This window comes from Pituophis catenifer, unplaced genomic scaffold, assembly GCF_029215685.1.
Source record: "Pituophis catenifer annectens isolate HBS135680 unplaced genomic scaffold, rPitCat1.0.hap2 SCAF_4, whole genome shotgun sequence".
NCBI lineage: Eukaryota > Metazoa > Chordata > Lepidosauria > Squamata > Colubridae > Pituophis > Pituophis catenifer.
In genome coordinates, this window is record NW_027256884.1 from 14,796,894 (window position 1) to 14,817,038 (window position 20,145).

The 20,145-nt window shown below is 44.4% G+C and overlaps 1 protein-coding gene across 1 annotated transcript in view; it reads right to left on the bottom strand.

Annotated features, from left to right (window-relative positions):
- Nucleotides 1-20,145, bottom strand: part of MYCBP2 (MYC binding protein 2) — a 141,969-nt gene that overhangs the window by 70,929 nt on the left and 50,895 nt on the right. Inside the window, 14 exon segments of the mRNA XM_070944184.1 lie at nucleotides 2,841-3,059; nucleotides 4,507-4,607; nucleotides 6,119-6,261; nucleotides 7,168-7,346; nucleotides 9,432-9,563; nucleotides 10,769-10,975; nucleotides 11,667-11,858; nucleotides 14,002-14,223; nucleotides 14,963-15,237; nucleotides 16,413-16,605; nucleotides 18,224-18,320; nucleotides 18,932-19,015; nucleotides 19,097-19,231; nucleotides 19,485-19,576. Of these exon segments, the coding sequence (XP_070800285.1) occupies nucleotides 2,841-3,059; nucleotides 4,507-4,607; nucleotides 6,119-6,261; nucleotides 7,168-7,346; nucleotides 9,432-9,563; nucleotides 10,769-10,975; nucleotides 11,667-11,858; nucleotides 14,002-14,223; nucleotides 14,963-15,237; nucleotides 16,413-16,605; nucleotides 18,224-18,320; nucleotides 18,932-19,015; nucleotides 19,097-19,231; nucleotides 19,485-19,576 (2,271 nt within the window).

Here is a 20,145-nt window from a genome sequence, read left to right on the forward strand (position 1 = left end):
AACAAAACAAAAGAGGGAAGTACAAAGAACTTTTCTGCTGCCATCACAACTGGATGAAATTGAAATCTGCTTAACCAGCCTCAGGTTGCATGCCTGATTATCACATCCTAGGAGTCCTGGCCCAAATACATGTGTCATGCCCCCATCAGAGCCTGAATCTGCAGGGAAAGACAAGCTGGAACCTGAGCCGACAGAGATTGAGGGGGCGGCTTCGTTGTCTTCGGAAGAAAATGGGGAAGGCCAGGGACTTTCAGGATTAGGACAGATTGTAGGGAGGGAGGAACAGAGGCAGGATGAACATGAGAGACGGCACTCAGGCAAGGAGCAAGGACCACCCCTCCTGATCCAAGGGCTCGGAGAGTGGAGAGAAGGTGTGAACAGTGCAGACTGAGCAGGCTAGTCAGGAGAAGAGTGCCTCGCCCATCTTCACAAGGCACACCTGGGGAATGAGATGCTGTGGGGAGGGGAATTTGTTGGGAACAAACGCCAAGTTCCTGAAGTGTTGCGTGCTGACGTTTGAACTTTCCAAGAGTCCTTGCATTCCTTCTGGCGTTCTGGACTAATTACCTGGATCTTTTGCTTCCTGAACTCCTTGATTTGCCAAATAAATTTGGATTTATTGCTGTGCACCCTTGGTGCAGACAGCGCTGGGCTGGACTAATTGCAGCCAGAGGCTGCTTGAGGTTTGTGTGGTGGTTTGTTATCACTCTGCTCTGGGACTTGCCAGAAACGGGGGAGCGTTTGGAGCAACAAAGGGGCAGTTTGAACTGCCAACTGTTTGTGTTATCTGTGCCATGCCCTGTTGGGCACGGCACATCCATCACAACATGTTGGACTCTTTGGGGACTTTGAATCTGTGAGTCATGTAGACAGACCCACTATGGAGAAAATCAGAGTCCTCCATGTTTATGTTCACAGCCATCAGTTATGTTTACTGCCCTGGCCTGGCCCGGCTCTAATTTAAAACATCTGGATGAGTAATATAAAGATATGTTTTTCCCTATTTTAATCTCATGACACAGAATGATTTCTATATAATCAAGCAAATTGTTTTCGCAAGTTGCTTTTGCCCAAGGAGCTGTTGATAGCCATCCAATCGTTGGTAGAGCTTTGGCTGAACCAATGCAAAACCATTGTTACCTCAACACTAGACACCAAAACACTACAGGTGGTTTTTGACTAAACAACAGTTTGTTTCGTGATCATTCAAAGTTACAATAGCACTGGAAAAAGTGATTTACGACCATTTTTCACACCATGGCAGCATCCTCGTGGTCACGTGATCAAAATTCGGATGCTTGGCAACTGGTTCATATTTATGACGGTTGCAGTGTCCTGAGGTCATGTGAACAGCTCTTGCAACCTTCTGACAAGCAAAGGCAATGGGGAAGCCAAATTCACTTAACAAACGTGTTGCTAACTTAATGTGTTGCAACTGCAATTATTCACTTAACAACTGTGGCTAGAAAGGTCGTAAAACTCACTTAATAAATGTCTCACTTAATAACATAAATTTTGTGCTTAACTCGAGGATTATCTGTACTCCAAACATCCCATTAATCCTGCCCATACCGAATTTGAGTGGTTTGGTCAGAAGAATGATATCAACTCAAATAATTAAAGCTAGCTGAAGAGAAGCTTTTGCTGCTCACCGATGCACAAAGGGACCAGTTCACCCTAAACATTGTCACAATCTATCCATATCTTGCTCCAGTCAGGAGTAAGAAAATTGACTTTAGATATATGGTTTATGGTTAATCAGATAACAATTGATAACAGACGGTATTAAGAAACAAACATGGATATTTGATCCAGGATCAATCAAGGTTAATTTTGCGGATGGTTTGAAATAGTTAAGAAACCGTTGTAAATCTTCTACGAGTTGATTATAATAACAGTTTGTTATTTCTCCTGAGTCTCCGGAGAAGGGTGGCATATAAATCAAATTTAAAAAAAAAAACAAAACAAAACAAAAAACCAGAGGGAATTGGAATTTTAATCTTGTCTGTTTTTCCTGTTAACTAATTTGTTATTAATATAGTATATGACAGGTTAACAACTTGTAAACAGAATTAGTAGTTTCAAATTCCTGTTTCGCATGGGGTAGGAACTTAATACTATTGTAATATATTAATCAGCAATCAACTAGAGTGGACAATATGTGTATATGTGTTAGCCTTTTTCTTTAATGCACCTTTTACTTTTTAATGTTTTGGTTGTTGTTTCTTATCTTTCTGTTTGTTCATTTTTTAAATCTGGTGTATTTTAACCTTTTTTTAATCTAAATATAGATTTTTTAAAAAACAAAACTATGTTGCCCATATCATCATGTTGCAGGCTCTTCTTATATGTTCCTGCTCTTCTGCTCTAACCATCCTTTCTATTATTTCATTTCAATTTCCCAGGTAAACCAAGGATGCCAGTGTAAATGTTGGTTTTAATGTCTGATACTGATTTTTATTGATATGTTTTAAATTATGGGCCAAATTTCATTTAATTAGTTTTAATAATTATTTTAACTTTTGTGTACAAATGTTTTTATTTTGGCTGTTCACCGCCCTGAGTCCGAAAGGAGAAGGGCGGTATACAAATTTGAAAAATAAAATAATAAAATAAATAAATGACAACTGGCTGGATGATACATGCATTCAGAGCACGATTCCTCACGCAAATCTACGTTGCCCTTGCTTAGTGTACTGAGTTATGCTGTTAGGCTGCCTGCCGTCGACGTTTTCTTGAACTGCTCCAGGCCTCCATGACCTGAACTGACTTACCCAGCAAATTAAAAGACCCGGGAAAACCACCCAATGCCCCAATGATGGGGGTTACGAGAAGCTCACCTTGTAGTGGGTGATGCACGCTGGCTTGTACGGATGTTCGCTCTCAATGACAGCATAGTGGTTAGAGGTCGTACATGCGGAAAGTCCTTGCTCAGGCTGGTTGCCAGTGGTGCTGTCAGTGGACTGATTGGGATTGAAGGCCAGAGGGGTGTACTTCTGGTTCAGTACCGCGACGGATGGAAGCAGCTGCTGAACCAGGCCAAAAACCTCCACGGCTACCTGTGGGGTGACAAAAGGCAGACGGAGGCATGTGAGCTGAGTAAAGTTATGGCACCATGGCAGGAAGAGGGATGCTCCTTTGCACCAAGGATAGGTTTCTTTTATTGGTCTTGTTGGGAGTCACCTAGGATTATCAAACAGGAACTGTAAATAGCTGGACCCCTGGTGGTACAATGGTTAAAGTACAGGATTGCAGGCAAACTCTGCTCACAGCCTAGAGTTCGATCCTGATGGGGTTTAAGGTTGACTCAGCCTTCTATCCTTCCGAGGTCAGTAAAATGAAGACCCAGATTGTTGGGGGCAATAGACAAACAATGACGACATTGTAAACTGCCCACAGGCAGGGTGCTGTAAAGCAGTATGGGGCTGTAAAGATAAAGGTTCCCCTCGGACATATGTACTAGTCATTCCCGACTCTAGGGGACGGTGCTCATTTCCGTTTCAAAGCCGAAGAGCCAGTGCTGTCCAAAGACATCTTCGTGGTCATGTGGCTGGGATAACTAAATGCCAAAGGCGCATGGAATGCTGTTACCGTCCCAAGGCGGTCCCTATTTTTCTACTTGCATTTTTTTTACCTGCTTTTGAACTGCTAGGTTGGCAGAAGCTGGGACAAGTAACGGGAGCTCACCCCATTACGCAGCACTAGGGATTCGAACCACTGAACTGCCGTCCTTTCGATCGACAAGCTCAGCATCTTAGCCACTGAGCCACTGCGTCATAAATCTATGTACATAAATCTAAATGTATATAAATCTAATAAATGTACATAAATCTAAATGCTTATTGCTATAAATAAAAAACTGAAAAAAACTCAATCTTCTTTGAAAGATGTCAGTCCAGTATTCTCATTTAGCTCACTGTAAATAAGGAAAGCACATTTTTAAGTCAGGTGGTACCAACACCAACATATTTTGAAAGATCCAATTCCTTTTCCTGATTGTTATTATTACAGATTCATACGATTGTAAATGTAGATTATAGTATTATTATAGATCATAGATTTGAGTCCTGGACCTAAAAAAATAGGTTCTCAGGTTAGGCTGAATCCAGGAGTTTGTGTTGAAACATGGAAAGCCTTGATTCTTGATGTTGAAAGCCTAACAATCCATTACAAAAGTTAACAATGCCAGTTTTATGGCTTCAAGCTTGTAGCCACTTAAACAGAAGCATCAACTGAGTTGTAGTTTGGAAGCTTTCAAGTATAATTGTAATATAAAGGCAAGGACTTGTGAAGGGACAAAAATCATGACAGATATTCTTGAATTTAACGAATGAGCAATTTCTGAGTTTCTGGAATGTGAAAACCAGGTATCTGCTAAGTATTTAAGGGATGAGCAATTTCTGACTTTCTGGAATGTGAAAATCAGGTATCTGCTAAGTAAACATAACGTCATAACCTAGGTTCATCCCATGGTCTTTAAAACGCCTACAAATTGTTCGAACGTACCTTGGGAATAGCTGCTGCGACAGGTTCTATGTGGGCTATCATCAGAGGAAGGAGCATAGAAAAGAGGCTGGAGGAACTTAGCAGCTCAGGGATGTCCTCAGCTACAAATAAAAAAGTGGTTCAAGCATTAAGGAACACATGACCCCCTGAAATAGTTAAGACCCTGCACCAGGGGTGAAATGCTCCCGGTTCGGACCAGATCACCCAATCCGGTAGGGAGGGTGGCGGGTGGTTCGGAGAACCGGTAGCAAAAATCCCTGCCTGCCCCCCCCCCCCCCCATGCCCAGCTGAGCCACACGATCGTCAGAGGCTTTTTTTTTACTGTTAAAAGCATTTTTTCTACAACCTCTTCCGCCGAAAAAATGCTTTTAAAAGAAAAAAAAAAAAGCCTCTGATGATTGCGCAGCTCAGCTGGGATCGTCAAAGGCTTTTAAAAGAAACCCCCCCCCTTTTTTTTTCTTTTAAATGCCTCTGACGATCCCAGCTGAGTTTTTAAAAACCCTCTGCCGATCAGGCAACTCAGCTGGGATCGTCAGAGCCTTTTGAAAGCATTTTTTTACAACCTCTTCGCCGAAGAGGTTGTAAAAAAAAATGGTTTTAAAAGTAAAAAAAAAAAAAAATGGCCACGCCCACCCAGTCACATTACACACACACCCCACCAAGCCACGCCCACAGAACCGGTAGTAACAAATTTTAGATTTCACCACTGCCCTGCACTGTCTCATTGAAACTTCACCTTCACCTTCAATAATGCGGGATCCTTAATGCTCTCTGAGCTTGGTTATTTTCTTGCAGATGTCTCATTATCCCCGATGATGCTCTGATGATACCCTAGAACTAATGAGTACCCTAGTTTGGGTAATGAAATGTCTGCAAGAAAACCACCAAGCTTAGAGAGCACCAAGGGCCCCTCATTTCAACCCTGAGCTACAAATATTCCCCTTTATTGGAGCTTCGCTAATACAGAGACTATCTGGCTTCTCATTCCCTGCAGTTGCCCACTAAACCCACCATGCCTCACCAAAGCAACAGCTGCAGTCTGGTTCCTGGGGCAGATTATGGTTGTCCCAAAGGTGCTTTTTCACCTGGACTTCCTTTTTCCTTGAAGACATTTCGCTTCCCATCCAAGAAGCGTCTTCAGTTCTGAACTTCAGTTCTGAATTGAACTGAACTGAACTGAAGACGCTTCTTGGATGAGAAGCGAATTGTCTTCAAGCAAAACAAAGGAAGTCCAGTTGCCTTTTGAAAAAGCACCTTTGGGACAACTATGACCCGGATGACTGAGAATCTCCAAAGACCTTTACAACTCTGGTTATTTCCATCCGTTTCCTTTCTCCACCTTCAGACAAAATGTACACTCCGTGCCTCTTGTTTCCCTGACTATTTCAGAGATCATTAACTGATCGTTGGCGATGACAAAGCTAAGCTCCTATTGTTTTGCAGATCTCCACATGGAAAACATCCAAGCAAAAAACTCTGACCCACTCTACTACAAAGGAAGTCAAGGGAAATGCCTCCTGCTGTGGCTGCTCTTTTTTGTTTTTTGCTGCCTAGATGGTGGAAGCAGATTAAGGGACTGAACAAATTCATTAGGGAATTTAAAACATCTTACCATCTACAGCAAGAGCTCTGTGCAAGAGATCTTTCGCCGCTCGGACCACCGCGCTCACAACAGAAAGTGCTCGGCTACAATTCTTATCTTCTTCGTTGGCCTTATTTAAGAGCTGCGATTGCAAATCTCCATCATACTCGCTTCTGGAAAATGGAAAAAAGTCAGTCAGAGAAGTCTTAAAACAAAACCAGTACTGTAATAGACGTAGGTGTGGGCACACAACCCTCATCAAAACATGGTTTAGGCAGCGCAAAATATATATATTTTTCTTTTAATGACCATGTAATCCCTTGCTTCAAGGTCGAGTCGGGGCAACTGAATGGAGCTGAGCATTTATTGGGTGGATGCCCTTCCTGATGCCTACGTGGAGTTCACAGCAGATATTTTCTCTTTCCGCCTAGAGAGAGAAACATCTGCTGCTGCCTAGGATTGAACTCTCAACCTTCCGAGTGGCAGGCAAGTGTCTTCACCTCTAGGCCACTGCACCACCGCAGGCAGTACAAAAGAATATGCTGATGAGAATAGAAGAATGGTATTGTGAAATGTGGAAATTAGTTTTAAACGATAAAATGTCATGTGATATTAAAATTAGAAATGGTGACTATAAAGAAGATATTTTCTGGAAAATTTGGAAACCATTCGTGGACTATTTGCTGGGAAAATTGGATGCTTCGGCACCTGTACCCCGAGAACGTGGATTTTGGCGATCATGAGGATATATCCGAAGAACCAAATCTTCCTTTCTTATGTATAGCACAGGGTGAAATATTGTATATGTAAAATAAAAGAAAAGAAAAGAATATGCTGATGTATTTCCCTTTTTTCAAGATTTTTTTTTTTTTGCTTCAAATCTTCATGTGACTCTACTTACTATGCATTCTTTTAAATGTTACCCATAGCCTTTTGGGAGTCCAGTGGCTTCAAAATCGAATAAATAAATAAAGTACACTTTCCTACAAATCACTAGCACAACACCACATTCATTTAAACACATGCATCTTGGTTGTGTTTAAAGATAACACCCAACAAAACTCATTTTTCATGGGTACCTATAATAAAGGATCTGTGGAATTTGGCCCCGGGTCTGATTGGTGCCGTTGCTGCTCAAACTGCAAGTGCTGAAAGTGAACGTCACGCCATCCGGACACTGGACAGTGGTCATGCCTCCATCTCCGTTCGCTGTGCGACTCCCGTAATTTCTCAGACGGACAGCGTACTTCACGTTCTCCTTCAAACATTAAGCCAGAGTGAAGTGAGGTAACCTTTTTCATCTATTTTAGTACAGCTGAGTTTTAAAGATAGCATTCACATTTTTAAAATATGAAAAGGGGCTGTTTTTAAATGTCAGTCGTTACAGTATTATTCTTGCTGAAACACCATTATTAATCGATATATCATGAGTCGTACTAATCTTTGAATTACATGTTTTCTGCTATTCTATTGGAATAAAGTTATGTAGAGAGCTTTTTCTGCAGTGGCCCCCGTTCTGTGGAACATCCTCCTTTCGGAGATTAGAATGGGCCCAACCCTGTTAGCCTTCTATAATGCTTTAAAAATCTGGCCTCGCTCCTGTACCTGGGGCGCTATATAAATGGAAACGGAAGGGAATGAAAGGAAACGGAAGGGAAGGGAAGGGAAGGAAAAGGAAGGGAAGGGAAGGGAAGGGAAGGGAAGGGAAGGGAAGGGGAGGAAAGGGGAGGGGAGGGAAGGGAAGGGAAAGAAAGAAGGGGAAGGGAAGGGGAGGGAAGGGAAGGAAAGGGAAGGAAAAGGAAGGGGAGGGAAGCGAAAGAAAGAAGTGGAGGGGAAGGGGAGGGAAGGAAACGGAAGGGAAGGAAATGGAAGGGAAGGAAACAGAAGGGAAGGGAATGAAAGGAAACGGAAGGGAAGGGAATGAAAGGAAACGGAAGGGAAGGGAAGGGAAGGAAAAGGAAGGGGAGGGAAGGGGAGGGGAGGGAAGGGAAGGGAAAGGAAGAAGGGGAAGGGAAGGGGAGGGGAGGGAAGGGGAGGGGAGGGAAGGAAGGGAAAGAAAGAAGGGGAAGGGAAGGGGAGGGAAGGGAAGGAAAAGGAAGGGGAGGGGAGGGAAGCGAAAGAAAGAAGTGGAGGGGAAGGGAAGGGAAGGAAACGGAAGGAAAGGAAACGGAAGGGAAGGGGAAGGGAAGGGAAGGGAACGGAACGGAAGGGAAGGAAACGGAAGCGAAGGGAAGCGAAGCGAAGCAAAGCAAAGCAAAGCAAAGCAAAGCATGGGGAGGACTTTCGATCATGAAGACTTGTAGAGTTGTCTGAAACTATATAATGCTTAAAATAAGTAGACAAATCCCTGGGACATTTAACACATCTATTTTGCATAATTCTCTAAACCAAAAGGTGGAGCATTAATTTTGGCCCGCTGTATCCATTTCCTCCGTATGCTGCCAGCCACATTCCCTGCAATGCCCTCGTCTGCATCTGAATTTGCGGAGGAAGATGAGCTGGAACAAGAACTGACAGCGAGTGAGAGGGCAGCTCCATTGGCCTTGGAGGAAACTGGGGAAGGGCAGAGTCAGTCCAGGCAAGACTGTTCAGAATTAGCAAGGTCTGCAGGCAGGGAGGACACACAGAGCTCAGGCGAGGAGCAAGAACCACCCCCTCCTGATGCAAGAGCTCAGAGAGTGCAGAGAAGGCGTGATCAGTGCAAACGGAGTAGGCCACGTGTGAGGAGAGTGTCCCACTCAGCTTCACCAGGCACACCTGGGGAATGAGACTTAAGGAGAGGCTGTGTGGAGGGGCATTTGTCAGGAACAAACATTGAGTTCCTGAAGTGTTGTGTGCCAACGTTTGAACCTTCCAAGAGTCCTTGCATTCTTTGTTGGCGTTCTGGACTAATTATCTGGATCTTTTGCTCCCTGAATTCCTTGCTTGGCTCTTGTTTTGCCAAATACATTTGGGATTTATTGCCATAAAGCCTTGGTGCAGACAGGGCAGGGATGGACTAATTGCAGCCAGAGGCTGCTTGAGGTTTGGGTGGGGGGTTTGTTCTCAATCTGCTCTGGGACTTGCCAGAAACGTGGGAGCGTTTGGGGAGCTTTGGAGCAATAAAGAGGCGGTTTGAACTGCCAGCTGTTTGTGTTATCTCTATGCCGTGCCCTGGGTCATCACATTCCCCACATCCTAAACAACTTAAAGAAAGAACAGTACTGCCCTAAAGGAATGAAGTTTCCCACGGCTGCCTTGGCTGATCAGAAGTAAAGCCAGGAATTAACTTGCTAGGTTGTTAGAAGTGTTGGTTTTCAAGAGATTTTGGATTTTCTACAGGAAAATATATTACTGCATTTACCTTCAGAGGAACGACTTTGTCAAGTTTAATTTCCGCCATCTCGCTCGGAGAATCGTCTGTGGTGTATGTTCCTTTAACTAATTCTAGAGATGTCCATCTATGGGAATGAGTTGAATCTCCTGTATGATCACTCTAAATTTAAAAGATCATTTTAATGCAGCTATAGCGTTAATAACAATAATACAAATTAACAGTATAAAAGTCAGAACTTCTATCCCACAAGCTTTTTTTTTTTTTTTTAAAAAAAAAAACCTAGCTTAAAGTGTAATAGCTCCCACACAAATCCACGACAGAATAAATTCAATGCAGGTGCTAAAAACGCTCCTAGGGATGAATGATTTTTTCCTCTCCTTCCCGCACACACACCTGTGCACACCGAAAGGCATCCTTTATTCTGTTTATATAAAAGGAAAATGGCTCTGATTCCCAGCAAAGAACACTAGAGGGAAGAAAAAGCACGCCCGAATTCTAAACACTGTCTGAAGTCTTAACCTTTTCATCTTACTGAAATTCATTAAGTCTATCCCAAAGACTTTTTTAAAGAGGCAACTGGACTTTCTGGTTTTTCTTTGAAGACGTTTCGCTTCTCATCCAAGAAGCTTCTTCAGCTCTCACTGGATGGTGGGGAATGGAAGGATTTATACTCCTTGCAGACAGCTTGGACATTTGTATCCTTTTAGAGGGCCATTGAGGCCACTTGGAGGTTTATCTGTGCCTTCACAATAACGCAAATGGGTGTGGAGCCTTCTTGGAACTGCTGAAAGGACCGTGTTGTAGACTGGAGACAGATGATGTCGGTGAGGCTCCACACCCATTTGCATCACTCAGGTGACCCTGATGACACAGATAAACCTCCAGGTGACCTTAACAACCCTCTAAAAGGATGCAAATGACCAGTTGTCTGCAAAGAGTATAAATCCTACCATTCCCCATCATCCAGTCAGAGCTGAAGAAGCTTCTTGGATGAGAAGCAAAATGTCTTCAAAGAAAAACCAGAAAGTCCAGTTGCCTCTTGAAAAAAAGCACTTTCAGGACAACCATGACCTAGATGACTGAGAATCTCTATAGACATTCATCAAGTCTAGTTTTGTTCCTCAACCAATGTACCCCATACCGTTCAAGTATAACCATGTCAGGCTAGCATACCTCTGTACACTAAGAAGTACAGAGTGCACGTCTCCACATATAAGGAGACGTACAAATTGTGATTCCAGAGAAAGAATGAAGGAATGACTGTGTGTATGTATTTGAAGAGCAAAACCAACATCAAGCTGGTACTGAATGAGGTTTTCACAGAAAAAGGTTGGATTGTTTCTCTCTGTGTGGCTCATACGTACATCGTCCACGAGGACTTCCAGTTCGTATTCGTGGATCCCTCCTCCTCCGTAAACCGAGAACCCGACCACGATGACTCCCGGTTTGTCCACGGAGAAACAGATGGCGTCCGGAGAGCCGTTTCCAGTGTTCCAGCTCCTGCCCTGACTGGTTTTTGTAAATCGATTTGGGCTGGACTTGACAGAATGCAGGGAGCCGAGTCCATCGGCCTGGAGAGAAGAAAGTCAACATTAAGACGAGATTTGACTGCAAAGGATTTGAGATAAGTTTAGGCTTCTGACATGACAATGAAGGAAGTTGCACAGTCATGATTTTTTTTTCCAGTCTGTTCATCTGTGAACCACTTAATTAAACCTCTCTGCAAAAATATCCTTAGAAACTGATAATCCCTCAATTTAAAATGCCCTGGCAAAATGCAGCCAAAGCTGAAGTATTTTATTTCTGGAATAAAATAAACCATAGTAAAATAATCATCGGAAAATGGTTATCTGAACTGAATGTGGGAATATAGGGTTTCCCTGAAGTCCTCTTAGCAGACCATGAGGAAAAATAGTACGTTGGAATTAGGCTTAATTCCTAAGTGTTTAAGAATTAAACACAGTTTGGATCGCTACAAACTTAAGTGTTTGTAGCCATCCTCTCAATAAATTTCATGAACAACAGAGGGGGAAGAGCATGGAATTTATTTCCTTTTAATGTAACCAAGGAGAAAATAATTCATTGGTTATTCTACTGTTCCATTACTTCACTGCTCTCATGTTTACACTTCGTTTCAGTTTTCTGTTTTTATTGTTGTAAGCCTACATTAGCCCCACAACGAGATAGGCAGCAAATAAATTTCACAAATAAATGACTAAAAGTGAACAAAAAGTTTAGGTTAGAGTTGGTGACTCTTATTACCTCAGATCCCAGTGCAGAAGCTGTGAGCTCGCTCACAATACTCGCAAGCAATCCACAGGTATTAGAAACCAGATGTGCAGAGAACAGCTCATTTTCACGTCTCAGGCTATTTCTCACAGGTAAAACTACAATCACCAACATCTTCTCAAGGACCTCGCGAAAACTTGTCATTCCAGAGATGTTCTCCTCACTCTGCAGAACCAAAGATGCGCATTTAAAAACTAATCAAGGGGAAAAGCAACCAAGAACTAAGGAGAAATTTCCTGACGGTTAAAAGGATCAATCAGTGGAATGGCTTCCCTCCACATCATGTGGGTGTTCCAACACTGGAGGCTTTTAAGAAGAGACTGGACAACCATTTGTTTGAAATGCTATAGGGCAGTGATGGCTAACCTTTTTGCCATTGCGTGCCAGGAGAGCTGGGGGAAGGGGGAGTCACGCGCATACATGCCTACACTCATAATTCTATGCACCCTGCGCTGCGCATTCGTCCCCCTCGCCCCCCGCTCCAGGCACGCGATGGCCCGGTGGGCCCGGTAGCCCCGTTTTTCTCTCTCCCCAGGCTCCAGAGCCTTTCTTGGAGCCTGGGGAGGTGAAAACGGCCTTCCCCACCCCCCCAGAGGCCCTCCGGAGTCTGGAAATGGCCCATTTGCCAACTTCCGGTGGGACCAAAAGGCCCTTTTTTTGCTCTCCCCAGCCTCCAGAGCCTTTCTAGGAGCCAGGGGAGGGTGAAAATGGCCTTCCCCACCCCCCACAGGTCCTCCGGAGACTGGAAATGGCCTGTTTGCCAACTTCCAATGTGCACAAAAGTCCGGAAAATCAAGTGGCTGGCGCACGCATGCACGCCGGAGCTGAGCTCGCGTGCCCACCGATATGGCCACGTGTGCCACCTGTGGCACGCGTGCCATAGGTTCACCATCATGGCTATAGGGTTTCCTGCTTGAGCAGCGGGTTGGACGAGAAGACCTCCAAGTCCCTTTCAACTCTGTTATACTGTTACTGAATTTTAAGCTGTTATTTCTGGTGTCAGTAGGTCTCTGTTGTGATGGACCTGTAACCTGGGCTTGTAACCTGATAAAATGCTTGTAACTTGATAAATGGGCTTGTAAGCTGATAAAATGCCTCAGAAAGTATAGACCTCTCCAGACTGATTACTAAATCCTTGCTGAAGAAGATGTATTTCAATCAGCAAAATGGCGAAAGCAGCTTCTTTCTTCTGACTTTGCTGGTATATGGCTGGTTGAGGAAAAGGAAAGAAGACAATTTTCAACCGTTAGCTGAAGACATAATTTCTGCAGCAGCCTGGGTTATCCCAGGGGGTTGGACTAGAAGACCTCCAAAGTCCCTTCCAGCTCTTTGTTATTCTGATAAAATGATCCATAATGTAACACAATTCTGGACTGAATTCAGAACTCTAAACTGTGAGGTTTTAGGACACAGGTAAATTGGAACATTTGTTCTGGATTTCGCTGCTTGGCTTGGTCAGAGCTTCTGTAGAGTCTTAACAGGTGCCCTAACTGCTATGATGAACAGGTCAGTAAACTATCTGTCAAGCTCCAGAGGAAAATTGATATTAATGAATTAATATTTTTATTAATGCAGCATATGTGCAGGACATAAAGCATGAATGTATATACAGCACTCTTTCCCCACTGCTGTTGTGCTCTGAATCAATGAAAACAAAGGCCCAACTATTCTTGAGGGAAGACATTAATTACAGTTAAAGAGTTCTTCCCTTTTACGAAAAAAAAAAAATAGCTTAATGTCAAGCACAGGAAAATCAGGAAGTCAAGCCAGTTCAAATGAATACTGGTTTGTTGCATGCTAGCTCTTGCAACAAGAATCTAACAGTAAAAAACAAATTGGTGGTAGTTAAAAGCAGGAGTGAAATCCAGAAGGTTCTGACAGGTTCTGGAGAACCGGTAGTGGACATTTTGAGCAGTTTGGAGAACTGGCAAATACCACCTCTGGCTGGCCCGAGTGGGGAAGGAATGGAGATTTTGCAATATCCTTCCCCCAGTAGTGGGGAGGGAATGGAGATTTTGCAGTATCCTTCCCTTGCCACGTCCACCAAGCCACACCACGCCCACCAAGCCATGCCCACAGAACTGGCAGCAAAAAAATTTGGATTTCACCACTGGTTAAAAGTCAATGGAATTCAAGACGGGCTGGACTGAGATCTCTTGCGGCCATGAAAGGACTCCAGACTGATGACGCATTTGACCCCTCCCTCGGGCTCAGCCTCATCTCCTACACACTAATGCTGTTAACAATTGTGAGGATTGACTGTGACTTGTGTTGGCCCTGCCGAAGCATTTCTGTAGCAGAGACATACCTGACTTAGTTTTTCCATGTGCGCCACCAGAAGAGGAAAACGATGGGCCAGCGCGGAGTCATTCTCAGTACTGGCTTGTTTTATTCCCGAACACAGCAAGGCTTCTCCATCGTAAGCAATAGGGAAGATAGAGGTGAGCTTCACAGAAGTGTGGCACAGCGCTGACATCACAGCTGCCAGCAGCCTGCTGCTTGAAGTCTTGAAGTTGGCTTCCTGGATATCCTGGAAAAGGAGCAGGTTGGAACAAAATGAGGGGTTTCTGGCTGCAGACAGGAGGAATTCTGCTCTGCGGTCTCTCGCACAGCTTAGGAAAGCTCGTGGCAAAATGGAGAAAGCAACATGTTCTGACAGTGAGAACAATTAATCGGTGGAATGGCTTTCCTCCAGAAGTCGTGGGAGCTCCAACACTGGAGGCTTTTAAGAAGAGACTGGATAGCCACTTGTCTGAAATGGAATAGCGTTCCCTGCTTGAGCAGAGGGTTGGACCAGGAGACCTCCAAGGTCCGTCCCAGCTCTGTTAATTTGTTATTTTGTCCAGGGAGGGATGGTAAGAAGAAGGGATGAATAAGAGGGACAAGAGGCAAGCTGAAGGTGGCACTGGAACGCAAATGGTGCTGGGAGAAGCAACGGAGAAGAAACACTAAGAAGAAAGCACCATTGGAGGAGAAGGAGGTGGAGAGAGACTCCTTTTCTTTCTCTGTCCCTTCTGCCTCATTAAGAGTTATTGACCTTTGTAAAAATGGAAACTCGGCCCTTTGAAGAATGAAGGAGCAACAGAAACTGAGAACAGCAACATCTTCTGTTTCAGTCAATGCCCTGCCCTGCACAGAGAAGGCATCAACTGGAGAAATCTGCCTATTTGGGGCCAATTTAATGAAAGAATGCTACTCGGAGGTTTTGGAAAACAAGTAGAGCTTTCCAGAGCATCTCTTCAAAAGCTAAAAGAAGGGATTTTTAGTACCTGATCCAAGCAGTTGAGTAAATCACAGAGGCAAGCCCACTGCAAGGCCGGAGTGGGATAGAAAGAGTGAAAGCAGGCTGTGAAGGTATTGTGGCATTCCTGGAGGGCAGCTTCCAGCAGGCTCAGGGGCTGAGTGAGGTAGCCTTGAGGGTCATTGTCCAGCTTGATCATGCAATGGTCAACTCCTTCCGACAAGATTTTTCTCAGCAGGGTTCTCGTCTTCCCAATGCAGTCTGCGAGCCTGCTGCTTTCTTCAACGACAGCTTTAGTGGTGGCTGCAAAGAGCGGTAGCAAAAGTGACACTAGGAATGCAGTCAAGAGGTTTGAGGGGTCCTTGGTGCTCTCCGAGCTTGGTTGTTTTCTTGCCGACATTTCATGACCCAAACTAGGTAACATCATCAGTGCTTTCAACCTTGAGCTACAAATATTCTCCTTTATTAGTCACTACATATGGACGTCAAACCCTTTGGTGCACTAGTTTGGGTAAAGAAACATCTGCAAGATACCAACCAAGCTCAGAGAGCACCAAGGACCCCTCATTTCAACCCTGAGCTACAAACATTCTCTTTTATTGGTAGTCAAAAGGTTTAGTGATAACTCACATGAAAAATAAAATTGTCTGGGCAAGGATACACCTGAAGGTAACTAACCCAGAAGGACAGTGAGTCTTTTGGGACATGTGTCCTTCTCTTTGAGGACCTCAAAGAGACAATTACCTTCTATTAATCAAAGTTTTCCCCTTTCTCCAAAAAAGGAAGCCAAACATAGTAAGACTATGCATTAAATCAACTTCTAAGCTAGGTTCAATATCCTAGCTTGGGGTGTCAAACTCAAGGGCCATGGGATGCTTAAATCTCGCCTACGGGGCTGGCCTGGAAATAGCAAAGGACTGGCCCCGCTTTGGCCAGTAGGTGCTGCAGGAGGCGTCTGTCCCGTCTCGCCCCCATCCCCCGTCTGGCCGGCCCATGGAGGAGAACTAGAATGCTGATCCAGCCCTCGAAGAAATCCAGTTTGACACCCCTGTCCTGGCTTATTCGCCACAGTACAAAACCAACAGCCATATTTATTTCGTAGAGAATGTCCTGGTTTCTTTGCCTTTGCCACAAATGGAGGAGAGGAAAGACTATGTGTAGACTATGCTAGTACTCTGTTTCTCCTAAAATAAGACAAGACCCTGATAATAAGCCCAATCGGGCTTTGGAGCACATGGCAATAAGGTCAAGCGCTTATTTTAGGGTTCAAACAAATATAAGACAGGGTCTTATTTTCGGGGAAACACGGTAGCCCTTTTCACCTCCTGGCTGGCTAAGGTGAAATAGAATTATTCCACCATGAACTCGGTTTTACTAAAAAAAAAAAAAAAGAAAAAAAAAGAGGTCCCTGTATCATTAGACAGCAAGTGCACTTGAAATAGTAAAAAAAAAAAAAAAAAAAAAAAAAAGCATCTTACCTGAAACGGGGTAAATTTCACAGGTGTAGACACGCAGTAACCTCAAGCAGCAAGTGCCGACGAATCGCAGCCTTTCCAAATCCAGAAGGGTGGCTGTGTACTGGAACCCCTTCAGACCTCGAAGTTCCTCCACTCCTAAAACTAAGGTTGTCCAGCTCCAGTGAAGAATGCTCAGCAGCGACTCAAAGCACTCCTGTTCCAAAGGAATCATAAGGATAGCAAACGGGACTCAACAAGGAATATTCATTCACCTGAGGCTCTCAAACTGGGCAATATAAGATCCCGAGGAAAGAAATACCATATTTTTCGGATTATAAGAGGTACCAGAGTATAAGACGCACCAAGATTTCGAAGAGGTAAACAAGAAAAAAAAAGTTTTTGCCCTTCCCGGCCCCTAGGAGCACTCTGCAGGCATCCCAAACCGTCTGCACATCTCGTTTTTTGCAAAAACGGAGCCTACAGAGGGTTTGGGAGGCCTGCAGAGTGCTCCTGGGGTCTGGGGCGGGCAAAAACGTCCCCATTTTTGTGAAAAACGGGCCCATTTTTGGTTTCCCAAACCCCCCATGCTTAACGTTTTTGCTCTCCCCAGCCACCAGGAGCACTCTGCAGGCCTCCCAAACCCTCTGCAGGCCCCATTTTTGCCAAAAACAAGCCTGTTTTTGGCGAAAATGGGACATGCGGGGCAGGGTTTCAGGAGGCCAAAAATGGCTGTATTCGGTGCATAACACCAACATTTCCACCCTCTTTTAAGGGGGGCGGAAGTGCGTCTTATATTCCAAAAAGTACGGTATATAGTAACGTTCCAGAGAACATATGCTTTCTGGGCAACAAAACCTTAAAAGATGATAAAACCCAACTGCTGTTGCCCATCTTCAATTCCTTCAACTAAACACCCGTTTAGGAACCGGAGGATGGGACAGAAAAGCTGACACATTCTTTGGAAAGGCTGAAGGTGATGGTCAGGAAGCTTCTTCCTTACCCCCTCGCCCTCATGAAAATATTTTTACGTTGGACTTCAGTCCAACCATAACAAATTCAGGAGTGCTTTTAACCCAGCTTTGAAGGAACACCAGAATGGCAGATGCCGCCTCCGCCTCTTCCTCCTCCATCATTGATTTTCCTTGCTAAACTGATACAACTTAGAAAATGGATATGCGTGCGGAATTTAGCTTTCCAGAATTTCACCTCTCATTGTTTTTCTAAAAAGGATTTGCCTAATCCTGAGGGTTACCAGGGTGCCTAGGAACGAGGGAGCCATAAAATGTTTCCCCAGAAGGTCAAAATGAGAAGACGATGAGAAATATGCCATTGCTCTCTTTGGACAAAGGGAATTAATGCTGCAGAATAATCACGGCACAGAAACTGTGCCCAAAACCCTCCTAAACTCCTGCCTTCTAGGTATCATGAGCAAATTTATATGCAAGATAAAGGATAATAAATTCCATGTTCACCTGCTGTGTTTCTTCAGTCACTGCAGGGATAAAATGCCATGGACATAAATAAGGTTCCTTAAGAATGAATACACATTTCTTCTTTACAAAAAGGCCAGGTGTGTGTGTGTGTGTGTGTGTGTGTGTGTGTGTGTGTGTGTGTGTATTCGGCTGAAGAGGTTGTAGAAAAAAATGCTTTTAAAAATTAAAAAAAAGCCTCTGATGATTGCGCGGCTCAGCTGGGCAATGGGGGGGGGGGGCAGGGATTTTTGCTACCGGTTCTCCGAACCACCCGCCTCCATCACTACCGGATCGGGCGATCCAGTTCAAACTGGGAGCTTTTCACCCCTGCAGCAGACTATTCTTTACTAGCCAACTCACCACAGAAACGGTTCTTGCAAACGATCGCTTTAAAATATGCACCGGCTCGCTAGTTTGCTGTTTGCCTTTGGATGCGCTTCCGTCACTCGTTGGCAGCCTAGAAGGGAAAGCAAAAAGAAGAAATAACGTTGACAAGCAGGTATGAGGGATATACAACCTCATGGTCCACACTGGTTCTTGCAGGACACGGTTTCTGATCAATGAGCTGCATTTATGTCCCGAAAGATGCATGGCCAGCTGTTGTTTCTCAGAAGTAGCAGCTCAAAAATTGCAAGAGAAAAATGTATCTGTTCAAACACACTGATTGCTTTGAAGAAGGACAGGGAGGAGGAGGAGGAGGAGGAGGAGGAGGAGGAGGAGGAGGAAGGGAAGAAGAAGAAGAAGAAGAAGAAGAAGAAGAAGAAGAAGAAGAAGAAGAAGAAGAAGAAGAAGAAGAAGAAGAAGAAGAAGAAGAAGAAGAAGAAGAAGAAGAAGAAGAAGAAGAAGAAGAAGAAGAAGAGCAGCAGCTGCCTATAGCCATAAAAGAACAAAATTATATTGGCTAATAATTACTGTATATATTCATTATGGAGAACAATTTATAAATCCAGAAAACTCCAATTAAAATACGAAAGTGTTGCTACGAAAACATACAACCCACATTGTTGAATGTTACATTACGCTTTCGGTTCAAAGGTCTGCTTAAAGAAGGAAAATATATATATATACCTGTACAAGAGTTGAGGGATCTGTCCTGCATTCACGTCTGTGCCATTATTTGATTTCTTTGAACTTTTAAACTGGAAGACAATCCTGCAAGAGGAAAACAGATTTAGAGGCCGGGGATGCTCCCTCCGTTTCAGAGGCGCCAAGGGGAAGGGGAAGGTGACTTACCCATCATCCGTAGTAATGGAGGCTTGTCCATGGGAGCCGCAGTCGCTGCTGGGGCCAGAAACCCGTGCCCAGGCGACATACCACCAGCTGGCTTGCAGGAGGACAGGTTCGTCAAACATCATGGCGTACTTTTCCCTGAGAAGCAAAATTGGCATCTGATATAGCAAAGGGCTACAAGGCATCTATTTAATTCAACTTCATTTGATTGTTGCTCTGGGCTGCAGGTTTTTTTTAATTTATCAAGTTTATATAGCTGCCCATCTCCTGAGACATGACATTTAAAGAAAAGGAATATAAACTGGTTTATTTGTTAAGGTTAAAATATATGTGTTATTATTTCTGGTACTCTGGTTAAGAGAAGTGATTCATTTTTGAAAATTCTACTCACCTCGCGGCACAATCGTACGCCAGGACATCCGTTTCAGCAAGGAGGTCCCCATCCGTCTCATGGTCACCTCCGTCTGGCCCCAACTCAAAGAGCTAAAAAAAACAGAGAAACCTTCAACAGTTTTATCTTCTGGCTGGACTGGGAGGTCGCTCTCTTCTTACCCTCTCACCCTGGTGTCTCTCTTGGGCAACATAGAATTGGGCAGGATTCAGCAGGTGCCAAGGAAGCAGCCTGAGAACAAAAGCCCTGACTCGGAACTTTTCTTTTTCTTTTTTTTTTAAATTTAGGATATCCGCCCCATGCTGAATACAGGGTGCCCACCTGGGCTCCTCTGGGGTTTCCCCCTACGGCAGACAGATACCCTCGCCACCAACCCTGAAAGAGGTCAGTGATGCCATTTTGGACAAGGGCCCTTTTGGACCCTTGCCCTGGACAAAGGGAGGAGGAGCCTGAGGTGTCTTGAGGGGTCCAATCCCCAAGAGAGGCCACGGGGGGGGGGGGCGCCCAGCCCATCATCAACACACCCCCCCGAGGTAACCTCGGGCAGCGCGGGTGATAATCCAGGCGTCGCCAACCACCCTCGCCCCTTCAATTTCTCGGCTACCGTCTCGTTACCGCAAGGAGGTAGAGCACGGAGGCTCGGCCCTGGCTGTGCGGTAAC